Source organism: Hyperolius riggenbachi, chromosome 10 (assembly GCF_040937935.1).
Source record: "Hyperolius riggenbachi isolate aHypRig1 chromosome 10, aHypRig1.pri, whole genome shotgun sequence".
Taxonomy (NCBI): Eukaryota; Metazoa; Chordata; class Amphibia; order Anura; family Hyperoliidae; genus Hyperolius; species Hyperolius riggenbachi.
Genome location: NC_090655.1, coordinates 41,598,769 through 41,625,779, shown reverse-complemented (window position 1 = coordinate 41,625,779; position 27,011 = coordinate 41,598,769). Strand labels below are relative to the sequence as shown.

Sequence of the window (27,011 nt, the reverse complement as noted above, 5' to 3'; positions counted from 1 at the left end):
GAGCAGATCTCAGAGTCGCGCTGACGTCATTTGGACTGTACAGTGAAGGCGCAGAACTACTGTGCCTGCGCTGTACAGTCCAGATGACTTCAGCGCGACCAGTGAACCTCATGCTGGAGCGCCGACGCGGAAACCAACCTGGCGAGGTCGGCTTCGCCACCGGAGGGGACCGGGAGCCACCGGAGCTGCGGCGAGGGCACAGGACGGATGCCAGAGGCTGGAAGAAGCCCCAGGTAAGTGGATTTTTTTCTTTTTATCTTCCTTGAACCACTCCTTCCACCAGTCATTTTTAGGAGAAGGAGGATAGATACAATTGTTTATTTCATTAGTTTATTTTCACCTCAGGTGTCCTTTAACCTTCGTCTCCACGGGTCCCCCTTCATTTCCAGGACCCCTTTACAGCTGGGCTTCATAGCAGTTACATAAGGTGAAATGTTACAGTCTTTATTTCATGCTAGCTTATTTTATGGCTATTTTCCTGCTATTATTGTTATAGGCTCGCATTCCAGACTTCATACAGATAAAATATGCCTCTACTTCAGTCTTCTAATGCGAGCTCTGTGCTCACGCTTTCCTAGATGTAAGAACACAACAGTATATTTTCCAGAGTTTGGGGAACCCTCTTATATACCTGATTTCTTGGACTCTGACACATTCACTCTCCCCATCCTAAACCTGTCAGCTGAGCTCTTATAACCGCAGAGGGAGAGAAACAGAGAAAATCCTCATTTTATGGAGGCTTTGTCATGACATAAAAAGTGCAGTCTTCCAGCAATATTTGTTATTTAATATGGCATTTCTTTCCAGTGCTGACCATTTAATGCACATTATTTCTTATAGGATAACAACTACGGTGGCCTGCAGCATGGATTTAACGAAATATCCCATGGATAAGCAGACCTGCACGTTGCAACTTGAGAGCTGTAAGAGTTTATTACTACTTATACTACTACGACCAACACCATGGCTGCTTGAAATGATTGTGCTCAAAATACTGATGTAACATATTGTTAGGGGCCAGTTCACATTTCACTGATCTAAAACTGTCAAACTGATCAGTTTGTATTGGGGGTTAGTTTTTGATGCATGATCTCCGTTCCATCAGTGCGGGGTCAATGCGACGCATTGGCTGCCCTAATATTACGCTTTGTTTGGCTGGAAGGGCAAAATGGATCCATTTGAATGGAGCAATGTGGATGGGTCCTATTAACATGGGATATGTTCACATCCGATAGGATCCGATCTATTTAGTTCCGCTAAGTGGACCATTTTTAATGAGATTAAACAGGCGCACACAACATCTCTTTGGACGTCGCATAGGCGCCATCCAGCCGCAAGTGCACGCAGTTTATCCCGTCGCACATGCAACAGCCAATCACAGTGGTGATGGGCAGGAGGGGGCGTGTCTGGGGCGGAGGGACGGACACACATACATTTAGCAAGCTGCTTAAAAACTATCATTATAAATCTTTAAAGCCCCCATCAAGCCTCCTCCTCTCTCTGTCCATAACCCCTAATCTCTAACCACAAGGAGAGATAAACCATTAAAGGACTTCCGAGGCCAAAAAGCCCAAAATTAATCTGTACCTTTATCATTTCAGAATCCATGGAGGACGCCATCCGCGCCCTCCGCTCTGTTCCGCCGGCAATCAATTCTTTTTAGTGCCCCCAGGTCGGGTCCCGACCCCACCGCACAGGTCGCTTCTTGCTTCCACACAAAAGAGGACCGCCGAGTTGAGCCGCGGCTGCGCAGTACGCATGGCCGCGAGTGCGACTGTGCAGCCCTTAGCCCTCCTCAAGCCGCGTACTGGGTCCCGGCATCCTCCTGAGCATACATAGGGCGCGCTCACATCACGTGATGTGAGCGAGCCTGACGTACTGTCAGGAGGATGCCGGGACCCAGTACGCGGCTGGAGAAGGGCTGCGCAGTCGCACTTGCGGCCATGCGCACTCAAGTTACCCATGCGGTGGGGTCGGGACCCAACCTGGGGGCACTAAAAATAATTGATTGCCGACGGAACAGAGTGGAGGGCGCGGATGGCGTCCTCCATGGATTCTGAAATGATAAAGGAACAGATTGATTTTTGGCTTTTTGGCCTTGGAAGTCCTTTAAGTTAAAACAGATATTGGGCTTGATTCACTAACTAACCGGCGCTAAGTGTTAGCGGCGGTGTGAAAAGCCCTTTTCGGCCGCTAGTGTGCGCAAACCTACTTTGCGCGCGGCCCCGTGCACTGCGCGCGCAGTGCGGGTGTGCCGACATCAGTGCGCGGTGCGACTATAACGTTGCACCCGCTGGCCCTTAAAAGTCGCACCCGATGCGACGAAAATGACACATCGGGTGCCCCCGAAGTTGCGCATCATAGCGCTGCTTAATGGGCACCCGATACATCATTTTCGTCGCATCGGGTTGCTACTTTTAAGGGCAATGCGCAGTGAGCGGGATTATTTCAACTGTGTGGGCGCAAACCACCAAACGCTGTGGTTTGCGTACACTAACACTTAGGGCACACTGACCAGCTTAGCACCGGTTAGTGAATCAAGCCCAATGGATCTTAATTATTATTTTTTTCTCTGGAGTTTTCTCCCAGGAGATCATTTTGCAATTTTTCTACATAATAACTCTTCAGTACCTACCAATTAAAAAAAAATCTCAAATGTATGTAAAAAGCAATATCAAACTTACTTTGAGTATTTTGTTTTTGCAAGGGGCAGCAAAGGAATTTCATTGATAAGATATGAAAATATCTCCTGGGAGAAAACTCAGGAGAAAAGCTAATTGCGTATAGGCCAAGGGGCCTGATGCACTAAACTGTGGTAAGATCGCCATGCGTAAGCAGCAGGGGATCTACCATGAAAGCACCTGAATCACATGATTCCAGTGGGAATCTAGGGGGCGGCGTTTGGTCAAACAGTTTGGGCATCCTCACGCCTGCCTCCTCTCCAATCTCCCACTCACCTTCCTGGCAACCACTCTATCCTCCTGATCCCCGAATCCCCTTCCTCATTTGACTGACCCCCACCATCTGATAGGTCCCTGCTACTGATCGAATGCAGGGATTGGCCCAATGATGGTGCCGTGGACCCGCCCGCAAGACCATCAACAACAGCTAGCAAAAGGATCAGCGGCCGGCTGTGAATGGCCTGTCTGGTGCCAGCACCCCTGCCTGATTGGTCGCGTGCCAAAGCTTTTCCTCTGATTGGCTATGGGGATCCCTCACTGGTGATGGGGCTTATATGGGGGGCATATATGATTTTAGGTATATATGATGGAGATATGTACAGTATATCACTCTGGATTCCTCCCACACCCCAAAAACATACATATACTGTAAGTTAATTGGCTTTCCCCTAAATTGGCCCTAGACTATGATACGTGCACGACTACACAATACATACATAGACATATGACTATGGTAGGGATTAGACTGTGAGCCCCTCTGAGGGACAATTCAAGGGAACCTAAACTGAGAAGGATATGTATTTTTCCTTTCAAAATAAGACCAGTTCCCTGACTCTCCTACTGATCCTGTGTCTCTAATACTTTTAGCCTCAACAAGCATGCAGATCAGGTGCTCTGACGAAAGTCAGCCTTGATTAGCTGCATGCTTGTTTCAGGTCTGTGATTCAGCCAGTAATGCAGCCTAAGAGATCAGCAGGACTGCCAAGCAACTGGTATTGTTTAAAAGTAAACATCCATATCCCTCTCAGTTTAGGTCCCCTTTAAGTGATAAGAAAATATACTCTGTACAACACTGCAGAAGTACTAAATAATAATAATAATAAAAAAATAATAACTAGTAGGACCGCGTTACCCAAGTAACTTTTATAAGTGGAACGTCATTTCCCCAAATGCTTTAAGTAGACTCTGTAACAACATTTTGAGCATTATTTCTTCTATCCTATAAGTTCCTATACCTGTTCTAATGTGATCTGGATTATTGCAGCTTTTCTAGTTGCACTGTCTCTGTAATATATCTAATCTTCTTTTCTTTGTGAAGCTTTGTCAACCCAGAGAGGAATGCACTTCCTCTGCTGTGGTAGGGAGAAGTTATGCAAGCCCCCTCCAAGCCCTCTGCAGGCTCTGTGTGTGTGCTTTGTTTATCCCTCACATCCCTCTGCTCTCAATTTCAGCTTGTCTGGGGGGGAGGGAGCTGCCCATGCTGAAAAACCATGAGAATCCCTGACTGGAGTGCAGAAAATTCACTATGTAATAAAAACTTGTAGTATACTGTAACATGATATATATACAGTGGAGGAAATAATGATTTGACCCCTCACTGATTTTGTAAGTTTGTCCAATGACAAAGAAATGAAAAGTCTCAGAACAGTATCATTTCAATGGTAGGTTTATTTTAACAGTGGCAGATAGCACATCAAAAGGAAAATCGAAAAAATAACCTTAAATAAAAGATAGCAACTGATTTGCATTTCATTGAGTGAAATAAGTTTTTGAACCCTCTAACAATAAAATACTTAATACTTAGTGGAAAAACCCTTGTTTGCAAGCACAGAGGTTAAACGTTTCTTGTAATTGATGACCAAGTTTGCACACATTTTAGGAGGAATGTTGGTCCACTCCTCTTTGCAGATCATCTCTAAATCCCTAAGGTTTCGAGGCTGTCTCTGTGCAACTCTGAGCTTGAGCTCCCTCCATAGGTTTTCTATTGGATTAAGGTCCGGAGACTGACTAGGCCACTCCATGACCTTAATGTGCTTCTTCTTGAGCCACTCCTTTGTTGCCTTTGCTGTATGTTTTGGGTCATTGTCGTGCTGGAACACCCATCCACAACCCATTTTCAGTTTCCTGGCAGAGGGAAGGAGGTTGTTGTTCAGGATTTCACGATACATGGCTCCGTCCATTTTCCCGTTAATGCGATTAAGTTGTCAGGCCCGGCCCTAGACTTTTTGCCGCCTGAGGCAATTTTTAAAGAAATCGCCGCCGCCCCCCCCCAAGCCATTGTTGTGGGGGGCCGCCCGAGCTGGAGGGGATAGCGGGCAGGAAGGGGGTATTGGGCCTAGCGGCGGGGAGGGGGGTCGGACCCCCCCTCCCTCGCCTGGGTCCCCCGTCCTCCGCTCCCCTCCAGCTTTAAAAAGGTCCGTGCTGTGGCTGCAGCTATTCGTAAGAGGCAACGGGCGGGGATTACTCACCTCTTCCTCGTTCCAGGCCAGCGTGCGCTCCACTGACGTCACTTCCTGCGGCGTAGCAGGAAGTGACGTCAGTGGAGCGCACGCTGGCCTGGAACGAGGAAGAGGTGAGTAATCCCCGCCCGTTGCCTCTTACGAATAGCTGCAGCCACAGCACTGACCTTTTTAAAGCTGGAGGGGAGCGGAGGACGGGGGACCCAGGCGAGGGAGGGGGGGGTCCGACCCCCCTCCCCGCCGCTAGGCCCAATACCCCTTTCCTGCCCGCTATCCCCTCCAGCTCGGGCGGCCCCCCACACACATGGACGGGCGGGTGCCGCCCCCAGAAGTGCCGCCTGAGGCAAAAGTTTCACCCTGCCTCATGGGCGGGCCGGCCCTGTAAGTTGTCCTGTGCCCTTAGCAGAAAAACACCCCCAAAGCAAAATGTTTCCACCCCCATGCTTGACGGTGGGGACGGTGTTTTGGGGGTCATAGGCAGCATTTTTCTTCCTCCAAACACAGCGAGTTGAGTTAATGCCAAAGAGCTCTATTTTGGTCTCATCAGACCACAGCACCTTCTCCCAGTCACTCACAGAATCATTCAGGTGTTCATTGGCAAACTTCAGACAGGCCTGCACATGTGCCTTCTTGAGCAGGGGGACCTTGCGAGCCCTGCAGGATTTTAATCCATTGCGGTGTAATGTGTTTCCAATGGTTTTCTTGGTGACTGTGGTCCCTGCTAATTTGAGGTCATTCACTAACTCCTCCCGTGTAGTTCTAGGATTCTTTTTCACCTTTCTCAGAACCATTGACACCCCACGAGGTGAGATCTTGCGTGGAGCCCCAGAGCGAGGTCGATTGATGGTCATTTTGTGCTCCTTCCATTTTCGAACAATTGCACCAACAGTTGTCACCTTCTCTCCCAGCTCCTTGCTAATGGTTTTGTAGCCCATTCCAGCCTTGTGCAGGTCTACAATTTTGTCTCTGACATCCTTGGACAGCTCTTTGGTCTTTCCCATGTTGGAGAGTTTGGAGTCTGCTTGATTGATTGATTCTGTGGACAGGTGTCTTTTACACAGGTGACTAGTTAAGACAGGTGTCCTTAATGAGGGTGACTAATTGAGTAGAAGTGTCTAACCACTCTGTCGGAGCCAGAACTCTTAATGGTTGGTAGGGGTTCAAAAACTTATTTCACTCAATGAAATGCAAATCAGTTGCTATATTTTATTTAAGGTTATTTTTTCGATTTTCCTTTTGATGTGCTATCTGCCACTGTTAAAATAAACCTACCATTGAAATGAAACTGTTCTGAGACTTTTCATTTCTTTGTCATTGGACAAACTTACAAAATCAGTAAGGGGTCAAATAATTATTTCCTCCACTGTGTGTATATATATATATATATATATATATATATATATATATATATATATATATATATATATATATACATACACCTCCTGGGTAGCGGCCATGTTTTTTGTTTGTAAACACTGCCTTAAACTGGTGATTAAAAGCCAGGATCGCGGCGAAAATGGCAAAGAGGGATCCAGGAGATCACATTGACTCGATTGGTATGTTTTTTATTGTACAAATCGGACAGTACAGATTCTCTTTAAAATGAGATAGGTGCAGCCCCCTTAGGCATTAACTATATTCAGTTTGGCTCACTGCATCCTTTAAAATATGTTTAAATAAGTGCTGTCGCACAACCAAATCTCAGGCATCCATACATATTTAATAATGTCTAATCGTTATCTGACACAGTGACCTATTTCTATCCTCTGGCAGCTGCAGCAGTCTGTTTCGATAAAATATTAAACACACACAACTAATGTAACTGTACATACAGAAATCAATTTGCATTGAGGAAACAGTGCAGTAAATCATGTTGATAAATTACTAAATGGTTTATGTCAGCTGTCATCACCCTATTTAAGATAATCATAGTTGATGAGTACACCGGTTCACTGACGCAGAGGTTTGCAACGGTACGAGACAATCTACGACATGTGGATATCCACCATGGATGCCTAAACTGCCCGCCCCATGGCTGATCTACCCAGGGGCGTGTCTGGGTGATATAGCGCCTATGGCACTTGACGTTGTAGATAGATATAAGGGGCGAGCCAGTATAACTATAGCCGCCAAAGGTTCCCAATCCACAATGGTAGAAGACAAAACCAAGTAATCCTCAGTTTTGTCACTTTTGAAGGGAAAAAAACCAAAACTTACAATATAATGAATTAGTTGTGTAGTACGGATAATTAATATGACATTAGTACCAAAGAAAATGGTGTCATATTTTTATTTTAAGCTATAGAGCTTATTTTATAACATTGCATCAATCTCTAATGATTATATCATAAGTTTAGTTTTTTTTCCATTTGTGCTTGGTATTTAAGATTTGCTTTGCAGGTTCTGGTCTGTCGTACTTCTTGGATTTGTTGGAAAAGGTTTGCAATACAGGACCCCTAAGGGTATGACTAGCCTAGAAACACTATTGGAGGCATCCTGTATATCTTATAGCAGATGTATATATGTTAGGAGCAAATAGATCTTACCTCCTAAAAGGAGGTAACATCCGAGGAAAATGTTTTAAAAAATCTACTTACCTGGGGCTTCTTCCAGCCCCCGGCAGTCGTTCTGTCCCTCGCTGCAGCTCCAGGGTCCCCTCCCTGGAGCTGCAGCTGCCGAAGCAGACGTGGTAGGGCGGCATCTATAACGGAGGGGACTTCGGAACTGTGGTGAGGGACAAAGCCGCTGCCAGGGGCTAGAGGAATCTCCAAGTAAGTAGATCTTTTTTTTTTTCCGGACCTTTGCTTTAAAAGTCAAACCACGAGTGTACTAAGGCACTTTTTTTATTGACCTGAGGAAAAGGGCCAGCACCCGTGAAACACATTCTTTTGTGCATGGATAAAAACGTATACTGACTAGTGGTTTGACCTTTAAGGAGGTTAGATCTATTTATTCCTAACATATATACAGTATATATATATATATATATATATATATATATATATATACACATACACACACACACACACACACGGACACACACACACACATATATATATATATATATATATATACACATACACACACACACACACACACGGACACACACACACACATATATATATATATATATATATATATTCATATATATATATATATATATATATATATATATATATATATATATATATATATATATATATATACAGGCCCGGATTGACATCACTGGAGCCTATAGGCACAGATGTCCTGGCACCCTAGACTCCTCCCTCCATGATCCTACAAACCCCCGCCAAACCATGCTGCAAGTGTGCTTGCTTTCCCAGCTGTCACTTCTCCCTTACTTCCCTTGCCCGTCATAGGTGGCTTCAGGTGTCCCTTAAAGGGAACCTGAAGTGAGTAAAATTATTTAAAATAAACACATGATGTAGCTGCAAATAAATATTACTACTAACCTCACCGTCAGTTCCTCTCAGAAGTTTGCCATTTTCTTCTTACAGTGATCCCTTCCAGTTCTGACAATATTTTGTCAAAACTGAAATATACTGAAATATACCAGTTGCTGTCAGTTATATATCAGCAGCTGTCAGTTACAACTGAATGTGCAAGGTATTGTCCATGTTTCCCTATGGCTCAAGTGGGTGATATTACAGTTTAACAGTGTACTGACCAGGAAGCTGTAATGGGGTAATGGCCATTTTCAAAATAGAAGACAGAAAATTCCATTGATCACAGTGGACAAATGAGTCACAGGATAAGAGAAAGATTTAGGAGTAGACTACACAGGAGGTAAGCATGACCTGTGTATGGTTATTTTGACTTTTTATTTTTAGTTCAGGTTCTCTTTAATACTGAGGGTACCTCTGGCTGCTTCCTAATAATAAGTAGCTGGAAGTGCCCCCAACTGAAGGGAGATCTTGTAAGTGGAATGCAGAGAGCTGGGTTAGTAACCTCTTATTTACTCTCTTATCGGGATTCTGCATAGGGAATGAGGGAGGCACTCAGAGGGAGTAAGCCGCCTTTACCTTATCAGGCGCCTGTAGGCACGTGCCTACAGTGCCTTATGGTAAATCCAGGTATATATGTACCTGATATTAGATATGCAGGGTGCCTCCAACAGTATTTTTATATCAAGTAGCATCATACTTTGCAGAAAAAATGTAGTTTCTGAGCAGACTACTCACAATCCCTGTTCTATTTGGTTTGTGAGGCTCCTCTCCATTCTCCACTATGTCTGAAGGTGACCTTCCATTTATACCAGGTAATAAGCCAACTCTGATTTCCAACCACACGTGGCTGCCAACTGTAGTCATCCAATTTCTGGAAATGAATACGGCTCTGGGCATTGCACTCGGAGCTTGCGTTGTAAACAATTTACATGTTCTGGTAACGCTCCTGTGATCCTTTATAGCTCATCATAGGGAAAAAAAAGTTAGAAAAAAATTAGAAAATACGCCAGTACTCTGTTTTAGCTACACAGCTAAGCATTGGCTATGGGGTAATATATTGGGTGCCTATGCATTTTGCCAAAAGAGGAGAATTCTCCCAATTCCTTGTTTTAGGATTCCGACCCCACCCTCTCACCCGTGCCAAACCCTGCCCACAATCCATTCAGTAATGTCATAGTATTAACTTCTCCTTTATCTCCAGCCCTTGATAATCCCAATTATTGTCTAGTCACTAACCTTACAGCAAACCTGGAGTAAAAATAAACGGATTCTAAACCGTACTTTCCTGGAATCCCATAGGCTTAGGTTGGTAGAAAAGGTTAAAAAAAATTCCAAGTTTAAAGTTTTAAATGTCTCAGGCGAATAAATAATGTTTTCCTACACTGACAAATCTTGAGCCACTGAACTTGGAATCTATTCTCTGCTATCAGGAAACATTTGCTCAGCCACAGAGACGTTTAATGACCTACAATTACTTTTCAGTGGGAGTGTCATTCAGGGGTTTCTCTTCACCATGCAAATGATTCTTCCACCACTGTTGTCTTCCGTGGACGTCCAGGTCTTTTTGCATGCTGAGTTCACCAACCGCTTTCTTTCTTTCTCAGGATATGGAAAAGTGTAGATCGTAATATTTTAGCAGTTTCTCGGAAGGGTTTTTCCTCATTTTACAGCTTAAAGAGGAACTTCAGCTTAAACAAACATACTGTCATTAAGTTACAATAGTTCTGTTCATTCAAATAGATAGGTAATATCTACCCTGTTTTAAAAGTACAGGCAAATGTTTGATTTCATGAGGGCAGCCATCTTTTTGGTTGAAAGGAGGTGACAGGGAGCGTGAGACACAGTTCCAACTGTCCTGTGTGCTGATCACCCCTCCCAGTTGCTAGACAATGTGAATAACAACATAGGAAATCCCATCATGCTTTGCACAGCATCAAGGAAAAAAAGCCTGGGCAGTTTTCTTTGATAAGTGGAGCTTTGCTAAAAATGCAGCTAAAAATGATCCTTTGGTAAGAAAAACAAAGTTCTGATGCTGTAAAAAAACTGTTAAAGAAACACCAAGCCTTTTCAGTTCTGCTGAGTAGATTTTTAGTCCGGAGGTTCACTTTAAGGATGGCTTCTTTCACTTGCATGTAGAGCTCCTTTAACCGCATGTCTGCTCACAGCAAAATCTTCCACATGCAAGCGCCACACCTTAAATCAACTCCAGGGCTCGTAAGCAATTCACTTTTTCTCCTGAGTTTTCTCTTAGGAGATAATTTTTCATCTTCGGAAAAAAATACCAAAAAGTAGGTGAAACGGTACTATCAAAATTATTTTGAGTATTTGTTTGCTTGCTGATGGTTTAGAAGGCATTTTATTTACAAGGTATGAAAATATGACCTAGATGAAAACTCAGGTGAAAAAAGTGAATTGCATATGACCCCAGGCCTTTTATCTGTTAATTGATAATGACATAACGGCAGGGCCGGTCCTAGACTTTTTACTGCCTGAGGCAAAGTTGTGAGGATGCGCACCTAACAATTTACTCTGATTCATTTAATTCAAATGAAACACTGCTGGCTGCTCTCCTGCCTCCCCCTCCTCACTCACAGTCAGACTCCTCACACAGCACAACAAGCTGCTTTTCCCCAATGATGACCTCTTCCCCGCGCTCACTCTCCTGTCTCTTCTCCTCCTACTCTGACTGCATGCTGTAAGTGTAAACACACGGTACAAAAATGCTGCCCCTGTAATCTCTGCGCCTGATGCAAGTGTTTCACCTTGCTTCATGGCAGAACCGGCACTGCATAACTTACCCACACCTGTCCATGAAATAACCTTCGCGTCACCTGTCCATTTACTTTTAAGCCCTGAAAGGAAAGGATTGTGTTAAAAAAAGCTTTGTCTTACCATTCTGCTCTCTGGAAATGATGTAAAGGACCTAAGCCTCAGAGCTGATCTTCTACAGCCAATGTCTGGCATTTACTGCAAAGACTAAGGCTGCTTACACACAGGGACGTTACAGGCGCACGTTAGTGCAGCCTGTAACGCTCCCCCAACACACAGCAATGTAACACAAGTGGGCTGTTCACACTGCCCACGTTGCGTTACATGTAACGCTGCACGTTCTTCCGAAAGTGCAGCATGCTACGGCGTTACATCGGCTTAAGCCACGTTAGACTGTTTGCACATGCTCAGTCATGTTGGGGAGGAGGGGAGAGCGGCCGGGCACATGGCTAATTAATATTCACTACACGTTGTGACGTGCAGTGTTTACTTCCTGGTGCGGCCGCTCTGTGCGGCGATTGGCCGGCGGGACCACGTGATGCCGCATGCGTCCAAGAGTACGCATCACGGACGCCAGAGTGAGCTGCACAACGCGGCTCACTCTGACGTCCACATCGAAGAGCACCAGGCCTTGCGTTAGGTGCCCGTTATGCGACCTTAATGTAGCACCTAACGCAATGTCTTGGTGTGCAAGTAGCCTAAAGGGTTAATGCTACCCCTAGTGTTCCCTTTCCCTTCTAGAAGTTTGTTCATGGTAAATGGACATAGCAGTTTCAAAAACTCTATCCATCTTCAGTAAGGTTTACAGTGTACTTGTTCCAGATAAAATGATAGCAAGATAGGAAAAAAGTTATTTATAGTGCACTTAGTGTGGACAGGAAAAATATGACAGGTCTGACAGGTTTTAAACTAGTCAGTCTGCTCATGGGTGGTTTTCAGGGTTTTCTTTATTTTCAAAAGTGCATACTGAACAGCAGTTGTTGAGTACAGCGGGCAGAATAGCATGCAAGAGAGTAGGAAAGCCAACGGGGATCGTATAGATCCTTTCCATAGAGTGCTTTTGTAAAGAATAAAGGAAATACAGAGAATCCCCCATAAGGAAATAGACTACTCCAACACATGTCAGATCTGTCAGATATTTACTGAGTACTGTTAGTGACAGTAACATAGGAAACAAAATAACTTATAGTGCATTTTATTCTGGGAGAAATGTGCTTTTCATAAATTATGTTATATTCTTCTTATAAATATGACCCAATTGTGCTTGGCAAATAAAATTGATTCCAATTTTGAAAATGTTCACAAAAATAATACGTGGTCTTATATTCATTTTTGCTCCAAAATATGCATTAGGCGTATTTTCAAGGTAAAAATATTTACTAACATTTACTCATCATGTCATCACATTCTGAAATATCATCATAACTCTCTGAAAGAGGCGTGGGAGCGATCCGCATGGATCGCTCCCACGCCGTCGTCCTCCGCTTCCTTCAGCTCCGGTACCGGGTCCTGTTACTTCGGCCAGTTGTGGCCAGTCTGCGCATCATGAATTTTTCAGAATTGTAATTATTTCTTCTCTCCATGTACAACAATCTACATTTACTGCAGTCAAGCAGTAGCCAACCCTTATTGTTTTGGAAACTCCTGGGGTCTTTTTTTTGGGTGTGGTGTCTGATTGGGCAGAGATTAGCGGGGATCGCGCGTGCATCCCTGCCTTAACCTGCTAGCGACTGTCAGGTTGGAAAAAAAAAACAGTAATCCGTTGTACAGCACAGCGATCTACTGCAGCGATGTACTGGGGACAGCTCTGTCACTGAGCTGTCCCCAGGGGAAGCACACAAAGTGATCCCTCTAGTAGGCTGTTGCCTATGAGAGGGATCATGCTGACTGGATCTGGGGGGGAATTAAAAATAAGACAATTTATAAAAAAAAAAAAGATGTATAAATTAATAAAAAAAAAGAATACCAGCAGCAATTGGATGCCACCATTAGAAAGCTCTGTTGGTGGCAAGAATCAGGGGGGGCATGGGGGGTGGGGGGTTTATATTGTGTGCTAAGTTGTATGGCCCTGCAGTACACAGTTAAAGCTGCAGTGGCCTGAATTGTAAAAAAAAAAATAGCCTGGTCACTAGGGGGGTGTAGGCCTGTGGTCCTCAAGCGGTTAAAATAACTTTTCTTGCTTGCTGGTGACTTAAAGGGAACTATAGAGGAATGATTTGTTAAAATAGAAAAAAGTTTTTATACATACCTGGGGCTTCTTCCTGCCCCATAAGCCTGGATTTCTCCCACGCCGCCATCCTCCGCTTCCTGGATCCGCCGGTACCGGGCCCGTCACTTCCGGCGGACGCGGCTGTCTGCATTACAGGGGCTCCCTCCATACCCGTACGCATGCGGCTGCGCAGTAGGCAGCCTCACACGTACCTGTATGGAGGGAGCCCCCTGTGATGCGGAGAATTGGCCGCGTCCGCCAGCCGTCTGGCGGTAATGACGGGACCCGGTACCGGCGGATCCAGGCAGCTGAGGATGGCGGCGTGGGAGCGATCCGTGCGTATGGGGCTGGAGGAAGCCCCAGGTATGTATAAAATCTTTTATTGATCCTCTCTGGTTCCCTTTAAAGTGTACCAGAGCTGAAAATTAATAAAGGATTTATACATACCTGGGGCTTCCGCCAGCCCCATCTGCACAGATCACTCCCACGCCGCCGTCCTCCGCTGCCTTCAGCTCCGGTACCGGGCCCTGTTACTTCAGGCAGTCGCGGCCAGTCTGCGCAAGAGGAAGTGCGCCATCTACGTATCTCTACAGCAGCCACTGGAGAGTTATGTAGATGGCGCACTTGTCTTGCACAGACTGGCCGCGACTGGCAGAAGTGACAGGACCCGGTACCGGAGCTGAAGGCAGCGGAGGACGGCGGCGCTGGAGCGATCTGTGCAGATGGGGCTGGAGGAAGCCCCAGTATATATAAATCTTTTATTAATTTTCAGCTCTGGTTTCCTTTTAACCACTTAAGTACCAGAGGCCTCTGCCCCCTTAAGGACCAGAGACCGCTGGTACAAGAACGATGGAATCCCAACGAATTGCTGCACATACCCGCCGCAACCGCCGTCATCGCCACATGCCTGGACATTTCTCTCCGCAGCTCACAGGCTTTGCCTGTCTCTATGACGGCAGAGTCATGTGAGCTGGTCAGGAGCCTCTTTCATTGGCTCCTCACCGTGTCTATCAATGTAAGCCAATGGGAGTGACTTACATTGATAGACACGGCCAGGAGCCAATTAAATTGGCTCCTGATCAGCTCACATGGCTCTGCCGTCATAGAGACAGGCAAAGCCTGTGAGCTGCAGAGAGAAATGTCGGGTTTGAGTGGGGCGATCGGCGGGGTGCGAGAGAAAGGGTGAATGCGTGCTGCGGACGGTGATTGAAATCTACGCCCTGCCAGCCAGGAGCCCACCACAAGAGGGCATAGATTTCAATCACCGCGGTCCTAAAGTAGTTAAAGTGAACCCCAGGTGAAGCTAAACTGATGAGATAAGCAATTATATTTATCCTCCTATTCCTAAAAATGACTTTAAATATAAAAGAAGACCATGGGATACTTAAAGAGAACCCAAGGTGGGTTCTAAGAATCCAATTAGCATACAGAGGCTGGGTCTGCATATAATACCCAGCCTCTGTTGCTATACTGTTTCCACCCAGCCCCCCTCTGATTGGAGGGAAGGGATGCAGGCGGATATGGAGGAGGCGGGGGAGCGGCAGAGACTGACACTTCACATGTAAACAGCCGGCTGCGACACTCTGCGTGTCTTTCAGCACGGCGATTGATTTATGGGGGACAGCAGAGTGCAGAGGGGGGCTGGGAGCAAACAGTATAGCAAGAGAGGTTGGGTATTATATGCAGACCCAGCCTCTGTATGCTAATTGGATTCTTAGAACCCACCTCCGGTTCTCTTTAAAGTGAACCAGAAATGAAAATGAACTAATGAGATAAACAATTGGATCTGCCCTTCCAGGGGCGTAGCAATAGGAGTTGCAGAGGTTGCGACCACATCGGGGCCCTTGGGCCAGAGGGACCCTGAAGGGCCCTCCCTCAACTACAGTATTAGCTCTCTATTGGTCCTGTGCTTATAATAATCACTTCTATAGATACTTTGAATAGTGGTAATCATTAACAAACTGTTCCCCATCCCCTTCTTGCACCCAGTGCAGCCATCAGGGGGGACAAGTGACACTGCAGTGAGGGGCTCAGGGCTTCTGCGGGCCCTCCCCCCCCACCCCAAAGCACTGGAAGGGCCGCATGTGCTGGCTGCGGGCCCGTGGCTCACTAACCAGTACACCGCATTCCAGCACTGAGAAAAGAGTGACATCAGCGGTTGAACGTGGGGAGCAGATGAGTAAGCCCACTACAGCGGACTTTCTATACTGGGGCACCACCTATATCTGGCTACAGGCTGCCTATACTGGGCCACCACCTATACCTGGCTACCTATACTGGGCACCACCTACAGTATACTTACCTACCTTTAATAAGGGCACCACCTGTACCTGACTACCTATGCTGGGGCACCACCTATACTTGGCTACTTATACTGGGGTGCCTATAGCTTGCTGAAAAAATGGGAACGCGCAGGAGCGCTCCATAGTGTAAAACCAATTGTATTGAGATAAAATGCGCATAAAACAGTTGCACTTACTAGAAAGTAGATTCATACAGGCATATCAGATGAGGGCGAAGCCCTATCCTGGGACCCTGGGGCGCCGCCTTCTGCGTCCTCCGTGGCCTGCGGAGGTCGTGGTCCGAGTGGAAGGGACGGGGGTGGCTGGCTCGGGGAGCTGGTGTGTGCTGGCAGCGTCACAATGCATTTCGGCGAATCCTCGCCTTCATCATGCCTATATCTTGCCTTGCTACCTATACTGAGGGCACCTGTACCTGGCTAACCTAAACTGGTGCACCACCCATACAGGATACCTATACTGGGGGCAACTATACCAGGCTACCTATACCGGGGCACCACCTAGAGTTGAATACCTATACTGGGGCACCTGTATCTTGCTGGCCTATACTGGGGCACCAGCTATACCAGGCTACCTATACTGGGGGCATCTACACCAGGCTACCTATACTGGGGCAAGAGGCACAAACTGAGGTGAGACAGAGGGGGACAAAAGAGCCACAGGAAGAAAAGAGGGGGACAAAAGAGAATGGATAAAGGATAAAAACGGACCTACAGATCCCCTTCTCATTTGTAAACCGGGGACTACCTGTATTTTGCTAGTATTTGGCTCCACCCACAACATGCCCTGGTCACGCCCACTTGTTGCCGCATTACACTGTGCATGCCGCCTTCTTCAGTGTTGGAGCCATGCACATTTTTCGCCAAAGCGAACTTTGCGTACGGACACGGGGTGGGGTGGCTAGTGGGAGGGCACAGCAACCAGTGGGTGGCCCCAGGGAGGGGGGGGGGGGGGGGCGGGGGTTAGACCTGATGATGTGTGAGGTGCCCCAAAGTTTCTCATGGCGGCCCTGCAAGTTGCACCTTTGACACTGTAGTTGCCTTTGGCAGGTTTTGGTGCACTGTATCAATTGTTATGTATTGAGTGCTTGGGGGGCCCTAATGTAAAACTTGCTTCGGGGCCCACAGCTCTTTAGCTACACCACTGTGCCCTTCTACTCCTAAAAATTACTCTTTTAGATATCTCAAGATTTTATTTTATGTATAAACATTTACAAAGGAGATTTAAAGGACAACTGTAGCGAGAAGAATATGGAGGCTGCCATATTTATTACCTTTTAAACAATACCAGTTGCCTGGCAGCCCTGCTGATCTGTTTGGCTGCAGTAGTGTCTAAAGAACACCAGTAAGAAGCATGCAGCTAATCTTGTCTCATCTGACAATAATGTCAGGAACACCTGATTTGCTGTGTGCTTGTTCGGGGTCTATGGCTAAAAGTATCAGAGGCAGAGGAGCAGCAGGACAGCCAGGTAACTGGTATTGTTTAAAAAGAAATATTATATGGCAGCCTCCAATACCTCTCGCTACAGTTGTCCTTTAATGTTTTAGGCCTCTTTCACAGAGGGACATTAAAGTCGCATGTTATAAAAAATTATAACACAGACTAACGCACAGCAATACAAAGTCTGTGCGACATTCACAGTGCACACGTTGCATTGTGTGTAACGTGTAGCAATATTTAGAAGGTGCTGCATGCTGTGCGTTTAGCAATACGTTTGCTGCATTATGTGTGTTGCACATGCTCAGTAATGTTTTTTTTTTAAATGTAACGCATGCGCGGTTTTCTTTCCATCAGTATGCGACGAAAACAGCGCACCAAGAGACACATAACGCAGTGCAAAATAAGTCCAATTTCATGACCTACATGCGCTGCATTAGGGGCACGTTGCGCGACTTTAACATCACATCAAACGCAACATCCCACTGTGAAAGTAGCCTAATAGTCTCTGCTCAACTGCAGTGTCTCAAAAGCCCCAGAGTGGAAATACGTGAACTATTGACCTTTTTATCTTTTATCTTCACAGTAAAAAGCCCAGGTATCTGCTTAGGAAAGTGTTTTATAGCTGTAATTTCTCAGTGAGCCGACTGGGTCCTGACTGGAGAAAAACGGTCAGTTCCATAGCTAATTATAAACTCTTTCAGGCAGGGAAAAAAAAGAAAGGAGCGCAGCATACGTGTCTGTATGCTTGCCACTGTATATACACATGTTTATCTCATCATGCCCCATGGGATCCATCTGAAAATGGCGCCTGCGAAAAATGGCGCATGGTGTTGCCGCTAATCCGTTTGCCGCTTATCGCTATTTAACGTTAAAGCCTTATTGTTATTTAACGTTAAAGCCTTATTGTTATTTAGTGTTAACACACAGAACCCTCTCTGTACCTATCCCTAACCCCTAAACCCCCCCTGGTGGTGCCTAACCCTAACCACCCCCCTGGTGGTGCCTAACCCTAAGACCCCCCTGGTGGTGCCTAACCCTAAGACCCCCTGGTGGTGCCTAACCCTAAGACCCCCCCTGGTGGTGCCTAACCCTAAGACCCCCCTGGTGGTGCCTAATCCTAACCACCCCTCTGGTGGTGCCTAACCCTAACCACCCCCCTGGTGGTGCCTAACCCTAACCACCCCCTGGTGGTGCCTAACCCTAACCACCCCCCTGGTGGTGCCTAACCCTAACCACCCCCCTGGTGGTGCCTAACCCTAAGACCCCCCTGATGGTGCCAAACCCTAAGACACCCCTGGTGGTGCCTAACCCTAAGACCCCCCTGGTGGTGCCTAACCCTAAGACCCCCCTGGTGGTGCCTAACCCTAAGACCCCCCTGGTGGTGCCTAATCCTAACCACCCCCCTGGTGGTGCCTAACCCTAACCACTCCCCTGGTGGTGCCTAACCCTAAGACCCCCCTGGTGGTGCCTAACCCTAAGACCCCCCTGATGGTGCCAAACCCTAAGACCCCCCTGGTGGTGCCTAACCCTAAGACCCCCCTGGTGGTGCCTAACCCTAAGACCCCCCTGGTGGTGCCTAATCCTAACCACCCCCCTGGTGGTGCCTAACCCTAACCACTCCCCTGGTGGTGCCTAACCCTAAGACCCCCCTGGGAGTGCCTAACCCTAAGACCCCCCTGATGGTGCCAAACCCTAAGACCCCCCTGGTGGTGCCTAACCCTAAGACCCCCCTGGTGGTGCCTAACCCTAAGACCCCCCTGGTGGTGCCTAACCCTAAGACCCCCCTGGTGGTGCCTAATCCTAACCACCCCCCTGGTGGTGCCTAATCCTAACCACCCCCCTGGTGGTGCCTAACCCTAACCACTCCCCTGGTGGTGCCTAACCCTAAGACCCCCCTGATGGTGCCTAACCCTAAGACTCCCCCCCAGTGGTGCCTAACCCTAACCTTGACAGTGTTACATTAAATCCATTCACTGTTTTGCAGTTAAATAACTTCTGCAGTTTGGCTTATGTAGGGCGCTATTGATAAATAACGTTACTGTGGGCAATAACGTCTGCTGTTTGGCAAATGAACGGCACTATTGATAAATAACGTTAGTGTGTGCCATTATTGATAAATAATGTTAGTGTGTGCCGTTTTTCTTCTTTTTTTTCCCCTCTGCGCCATTATTATGCAGTACTAACGATAAATAGTGATAAGCGTATCTTTTTAATGCGGCGCCATTTGTATGCATAGGCGCTGTGCGCCATTATTCACTGATCCGGCCCCATGTCATCTCTGGTACACTTTAACCATTTACAAAGTAGGTTGAATGTTTTACTGTCTCTAATCAGTGGCAGCCTATTAAGTTTCCCAGACTTAAAATACATGGACTATTGACCTTTTTATATCTATCCTCTGAGCTCAGAAGTTATATTCTGCCAGGAAAACCTTTATGGCTGTAATTTGCTGTAAAACAGCCAGGTTATTAATATGTTTTGTACTGTACATACACAAGTTTATCTAATCATGTCACATATCACCTTAGGTACACTTTAAAAAGCACTTTTATTGATATCACCTAGGTGAAAACTTGGGAGAAAAAGTGAGTTGATTTGGGCCCTATCTGTTCTGCTGCTTTCCATTGCCAATGGTTATCACTTTTTGCTTGTATACTGTAGCTGCCTGGGCACAATTTAAATGTACTTTTTTAATGAATTGTAACTAGGGCTTATCTATGGAGTAGGGTCTATATTTTACATCCTGAAAATCATGTTAGGACTATTTTTCTGGGTAGGTCTTATTTTCGAGGAAACAGGATAGCTCTAATTACCAGTATTACTATTGTTCCTCTATTTGTAACATGTCTTCTTCTTACAGGGGGCTACAACATTAATGATGTCATGTTCTACTGGACACGTGGAAACGATTCGGTACGCGGTCTGAATACGCTCCGCCTGGCACAGTACACAGTAGAAGATCACTACACCTCGGTTTCCGAAGCCGTGTATGAAACTGGTAGGAGCAGGATTGTCATTTACACCACATCAAACCCTTTTATATCAAACAGCGATAGAATTATTCTTGGTATACTGTCAACTCCAGCAGCCTTGGGCATCCCTGGCCAGCTGCATCTGTCTGGCCAATCAGCCAGTACACAGCTGGGGAGGGCAAATGCAAACAAGTGTCTGCAACCAGCAAGTCTTGTTCGCATATTGTGCCTGGTACACTGTAGCTTTGTCATAGAAAATATATTCAATATTTATGTTTCTAAACTCGTTTGAGAAATGCTTAGTGTTTTCAGAAAGACCCTATGGCACCTATTCAATTCACTTATTCTCCTTAGTTTTCTACCAGGTGATATTTTCCCAATAAAATGCTTGTTAACTACTTACCGACCGGCTAACACCAATGGGAGTGGTCGCGGGGGCAGCCCCAGGACCGCCTAACGCCAATTGGCGTCAAGTCCTGGGGTTCTAATTTGCATGGGATCGTGCACACGCCGCACGCGCATCTCATGCTCGGAGGGCGGAGCTCCGCCCCCTCTTCAGTCTCAGAGCGGCTATTGCCGCTCGGGAGACTGTTAGACGGCGTGATCGCTGTCTATTTACTTGTACAGCGCTGCGATCAGCAGCAGCGCTGTACTGGGGACAGCCATGTGACACGGCTGTCACCCTGGGGGACAAGAGAGCGATCGGCTCTCATAAGCAGAAGCCTATGACACCCGATCGCATGATTGGCTGGGTGCAGGGATAGAGGGAGGGAGGGAATAACAAGAAAAAAAAGCACATTTTGTTTAAAAAATATTTATTACAAAAAAAAACAACAACTTGGGGGCGATCAGACCCCACCAACAGAGAGCTCTGTTGGTGGCCGGGGGGAAAAGAGGAGGGGGGGAATCACTCGTGTGCTGTGTTGTGTGGTTCTGCAGCTTGGCCTTAAAGCTGCAGTGGCCATTTTAGTTAAAATGTGCCTGGTCTTTGGGGGGGTTACCACTGTTGTCCTCAAGTGGTTAAACCATGCTTGTTAAACCATTAGGAGGTAAGAAAATGCACAGAAAGATTCTGATGGCACATTTTCACCTACTTTTCGAGTGCTTTTTCAGTTGCAGACCTGAACCCAGAACTTCCTCTCTGCTCTAAAAAATAAGCAACAGCATAATAACCTTCAAGAAAAAATATTTCTTTGTTACAGCTAATAGAAATCCTGCAATTAATGTGCTGTGTTTCTACTTCCTGTTTACATGGAAACAAGCCTAGGGTTAACATCCTGTGTTTACAAATTAAGTTTCTGCCGAGGCAGCTGAGATTCCTGTGCTGACAGAGCTGAGAGATCAATTTACAGTTGTGATTAGTCACAGATGAGGGGAAATTAGACAGGCTAAACTCTTTAAATACACTCACCTAAAGGATTATTGGAACACCATACTAATACGGTGTTTGACCCCCTTTTGCTTTAATTCTACGTGGCATTGATTCAACAAGGTGCTGAAAGCATTCTTTAGAAATGTTGGCCCATATTGATAGGATAGCATCTTGCAGTTGATGGAGATTTGTGGGATGCACATCCAGGGCACGAAGTTCCCTTTCCATCACATCCCAAAGATGCTCTATTGGGTTGAGATCTGGTGACTGTAGGGGCCATTTTAGTACAGTGAACTCATTGTCAAGATCAAGAAACCAATTTGAAATGATTCGAGCTTTGTGACATGGTGCATTATCCTGCTGGAAGTAGCCATCAGAGGATGGCTACATGGTGGTCATGAAGGGATGGACATGGTCAGAAACAATGCTCAGGTAGTCCGTGGCATTTAAACAATGCCCAATGCCCAATTGGCACTAAGGGGCCTACAGTGTGCCAAGAAAACACCCCCCACACCATTTCACCACCAACACCAGCCTGCACAGTGGTAACAAGGCATGATGGATCCATGTTCTCATTCTGTTTACGCCAATTTCATCCAATTTCATCCAACTCCATCGACACTCAGCAGACCAGGCAACATTTTTCCAGTCTTTAGCTGTCCAATGTTGGTGAGCTTGTGCATATTGTAGCCTCTTTTTCCTATTTGTAGTGAAGATTAGTGGTACCCGGTGGTGTCTTCTGCTGTTGTAGCCCATCTGCCTCAAGGTTGTGCGTGTTGTGGCTTCACAAATGCTTTGCTGCATACCTCAGTTGTAACGAGTGTTTATTTTAGTCAACGTTGCTCAATCAGCTTGAATCAGTCGGCCCATTCTCCTCTGACCTCTAGCATCAACAAGGCATTTTCGCCCACAGGACTGCTGCTTACTGGATGTTTTTCTCTTTTCACACCATTCTTTGTAAACCCTATTAATGGTTGTGCGTGAAAATCCCAGTAACTGAGCAGATTGTGAAGTATTCAGACCGGCCCGTCTGGCACCAACAACCAGGCCATGTCATAATTGCTTAAATCACCTTTCTTTACCATTCTGACATTCAGTTTGGAGTTCAGGAGATTGTCTCGGCCAGGACCACACCCCTAAATGCATTGAAGCAACTGCCATGTGATGGTTGATTAGGTAATTGCATTAATGAGAAATTGAACAGGTGATCCTAATAATCCTTTGGGTGAGTGTATATACAGGGTGGATTTCTCTGGTTTACTTCTGTCCTGTGCAAGAGTTCAGGTCCATTTCAACAGAAGATGAAAAGGTGTCTCCTAGGGGAAAACTTAGGAAAAAAGTGACTTGAATAAAGGCCTATATGTTGCACTGATGAATGCCAAAAAAAAGTTCAGCTTAATTACTTTATTTTTATGCGTTTGTAAAACACAGTGCAGGAGAAATTATCAAAACCAGTGCAGGGATTGGAATACATCTGCAGGGCAGGTACAAAAACTCCTCAATCTAAGTGTCTTCTTCATGTTTGTGGAAGATACTGTATGCTGCAGTTTTCTTTGCAATGGTTTTGATAGATTTGCCTCAATAGTTCCTCATAGGAGTGTCAAAGTTCGCTACTGAACTGGACTAGTCTGGGTGTTACAAAAAGGTAACAAAGGCCCCTGTCCTCTGCAGTTATAGTACCTCCTGCAGAGAGTTTCTGAATAGTGTTATGGTAATAGTACTCCTAACAAAACACAGAGAGTACTATTGTTCAGACCACAAAAAAAGAAAATTGTATTTACTGTCATTTTTAGAAGGTCTTAAATGTTGTAGATTGGAAAGGAAAGCTAATTTTAATTTTTTTTTATTGGTGTTGTCACTTTGAATTTCCCCCTTTTCCCCTAATGACTGGTGCACATCATGTAATTGCCTGTCTGATTGATGGGTCAAAATATAATTTTTGGCTTGTCCGATCTGCTCCTGATCAAGAACGGAATTGATATTCAAATCATCACTGTACAAAATCCGGTTCACGACTGAGAGAAGATCAGTCATGCTGGAAATTACCGATTCGACCCGTCTAACTGGAAATTGCATGGTGTGTTCCAGGCATTGCTAAACACGGAGAAGACTGTTCCAGTTTGTGATCTAGATCACTTTCAAAAGAAAACTGAGATCGATTTGAAGACTGCCATATTTATTTTATTTTAAAAAGGTACCTGAGATGAAAGGAGAAAAGAATTGATACTTTCCTGGGGCTTCCTCTATCCCCATGTACAGAGGCGGGACAAGGTCTTCCAGCACCCAAGGCTAAGACACCAAAGTGCGCCCCTTCATCCCTGCCACCCCAGCTGTCACACACTGATTACTATTAGACTAAGAGGTGCCACAGGGCCCACAACCTCCCCAACACCTTAATATCTAGTTATCTGGCTTGCAGTCACTGCTATGTATCCCCTTTTCTTATTTCTTTCTGCTTCAAACACAATTAGGAATGACAGCTGAATGAATTGTGTGTCCCCTCTTACACTGCGCCCTGAGGCTGGAGCCTCTCCAGCCTATGCCTCGGCCCGGCCCTGCCCATGTACACCATGGGCTCCCTTGCCATCCTCTAGTAGTTCATCGGCAATCTCACCTAGTAAAAGGCTCCAGTGTGCCTAGTCATGCTGTAATACGCCCTCATCACGCTCCCGGCACTAGGAGCATCCTGCCCTTTTGCAGTACTGCATGCTCAGGTGCAGAATGCTTTTGGTGGTGGGAATGCGATGGGCGCGTGCAGTGCAGGCCGGCTGAAGCCTATTAACCCTCCTGGTGGTAACCCCGACCTACACTCGGGGTAGCGACCGCAGAAGATTTCTCTGCCCTTGGAGGGATTTTGAATTAAATTTGCTTTAGCCTTTGTAGCTAGCATTGTCCCCCAAGTCCCTCCGCTCTTTTTTGATTTCCCCCCGATCGCCGCCGTTATACATACCACCCCCCCCACGGATCCCGCGATGGCGCAGCCTCTCCAATCAGCTCCAGGCTTCGCTATGGGGAGGATCGGGATTGCGCATGACATCATGACGTCGATGACATCAGACGTCATGTCTAATCATCGCCATAGCGACGACTGAAGCTCATTAGGGAGGATGCGGTTCTTGCGGGATCGCAGCTAGGTAATGTATAACGGACTTGGGGGACAATGGTAGCTAGCCTAGTGCTAGCTACAAAGGCTAAAGCAAATTTAATTCAAAAAATCCCTCCTGCGGACGCAGCCTCAAAAACTGCGTACCGCCAGGGAGGTTAAAAGGGAGAATGCAGACAAACTAAGCCATCTGGGAGGACTGCAAGGAAGACAACAGTACACAGGGCTGTAGGAAGGTAGGACCCAGGTAAGTATCAATTGTTTTCCCCTTTCATCTAAGGTTCTTTTTAAACATTACAAGTTGTCTAGCGTCATGCTGATCATTCATGCATCAGTAGTGTCTGAACCTGAAACAAGCATGTGGAAAATGCAGCCACAGTTCAGTCAGTCATCTGATCTGCTGACTTTTTCAGAGTTTATGACTGAAAATATTAGAAACAGAGGATCAGCAGGACAGCCAGGCACTCTGCATTGTTTAACCTCCCTGGCGTTCTATTAAGATCGCCAGGGCGGCTGCGGGAGGTTTTAAAAAAAAAAAAAAAAAAAAAACGATTTCATGCAGCCAACTGAAAGTTGGCTGCATGAAAGCCCACTAGAGGGCGCTCCTGACGAGTCGCCTCCGGCGATCAGAGTTAACAAGGAAGGCCGCAATGCGCAGCCTCCCTTGTTTCGCTTACCTCGTCACCATAGCGACGAGCGGAGTGACGTCATGGACGTCAGCCGACGTCCTGACGTCAGCCGCCTCCGATCCAGCCCTTGGCCGGAACTGATTGATCCGGCTGCGCAGGGCTCGGCGGCTGGGGGGACCCTCTTTCGCCGCAGAGCGGCGGCGATCAGGTAGCACACGCGGCTGGCAAAGTGCCGGCTGCGTGTGCTGCTTTTTATTTGATAAAAATAGGCCCAGCAGGGCCTGAGCGGCGACCTCCGGCGGTAATGGACGTATTAAGTCGTCCATACCGCTAAGGAGGTTAAATGGACATAAATATGGCAGCCTCCATATCTCTCACTTTTCATTTGACCCTGAATGAAAGTTTGGCAATATAAACTGAGTGTATGATAATGCACTACATCAGAAGAGGATATGTACAGTGAAAACTGAATGTCACTGGAAAAGTTCCTCCTCATACTCTTAGCAGCAGTATTACTGCATGTATGTTTCTGGAGAAAAAACAATTTTGTTAAAGAATACCCGAACTGACATGTGACATGCTGAGATAGACATGTGTATGTACAGTGCCTAGCACACAAATAACTATGCTGTGTTCCTTTTTTTCTTTCTCTGCCTGAAAGAGTTAACTATCAGGTATGTAAGTGGCTGACTCAGTCCTGACTCAGACAGGAAGTGACTACAGTGTGACCCTCACTGATAAGAAATTCCAACTATAAAACACTTTCCTAGCAGAAAAGGGCTTAAAAATAAGGGAATTTCTTATCAGAGAAGGTCACACTGTAGTCACATCCTGTCTGAGTCAGGACTGAGTCAGCCACTTACCTGATATTTAACTCTTTCAGGCAGAGAAAGAAAAAAAAAAAAAGAACACAGCATAGTTATTTGTGTGCTAGGCACTGTACATACCCATGTCTATCTTATGTCACATATCTCTTCCGGTATCCTTTAAACTTTTTGTGCTTAAAGTATCTTCTAATTATGTACTTAAAGCATACCTAAAGAGAAAATAAACTGAAGACATAAACAACTTCTATGCACCCAACCCTTAATAGAACTTTCCTGGAGTCCCAGTCTTATTTTTCTCTTAAAGGCTAAAAATGTAAGATTTCATACTTCATACTTTTTGCATCTATGGACCAATTGTCTTGTGCCATCACTTTCACAACAAAATATTTTCTGTCCTTGGAAATAATTCCCCTTGGCAGCAACAATCAAGTCAAAGATGGATTTTATGCCATACAGGCCAGGAGTGTAAATCACGTAACCTTCAACGTTTAAAGGGGCACTACAGCGAAAAACTGTAAAATGTAAAATATCTGCAAACGTATACAAATAAGAAGTACATTTTTTTCCAGAGTAAAATGAGCCATAAATTACTTTTCTCCTATGTTTCTGTCACTTACAGTAGGTTGGTTGTAGAAATTTGACAGTCGTGACGGGCTTTATAGGGGATTCTCAGGGATTTATTTATTTTCGTAAGCACTTAGTAAATGGCAGTTGCTCTGCTTAACTGCCAAAAAACTGTGTAGCGAGCAGGGAGGCTGACCAGCATCATTGTTTAAATCTTTTTTTAGGTAATATCTTTAT

General features: G+C 45.8%; 1 protein-coding gene across 10 annotated transcripts in view; it reads left to right on the top strand.

Moving 5' to 3' along the window:
• GABRP (gamma-aminobutyric acid type A receptor subunit pi) overlaps nucleotides 1–27,011 on the top strand; it is a 321,182-nt gene that overhangs the window by 271,128 nt on the left and 23,043 nt on the right. For all 10 annotated transcript variants that reach the window (XM_068256854.1, XM_068256853.1, XM_068256859.1 and 7 more), the window contains 2 exons: nucleotides 841–923; nucleotides 20,168–20,305. In XM_068256854.1, the coding sequence (XP_068112955.1) occupies nucleotides 841–923; nucleotides 20,168–20,305 (221 nt within the window). The remainder of the gene's footprint in view (nucleotides 1–840; nucleotides 924–20,167; nucleotides 20,306–27,011) is intronic.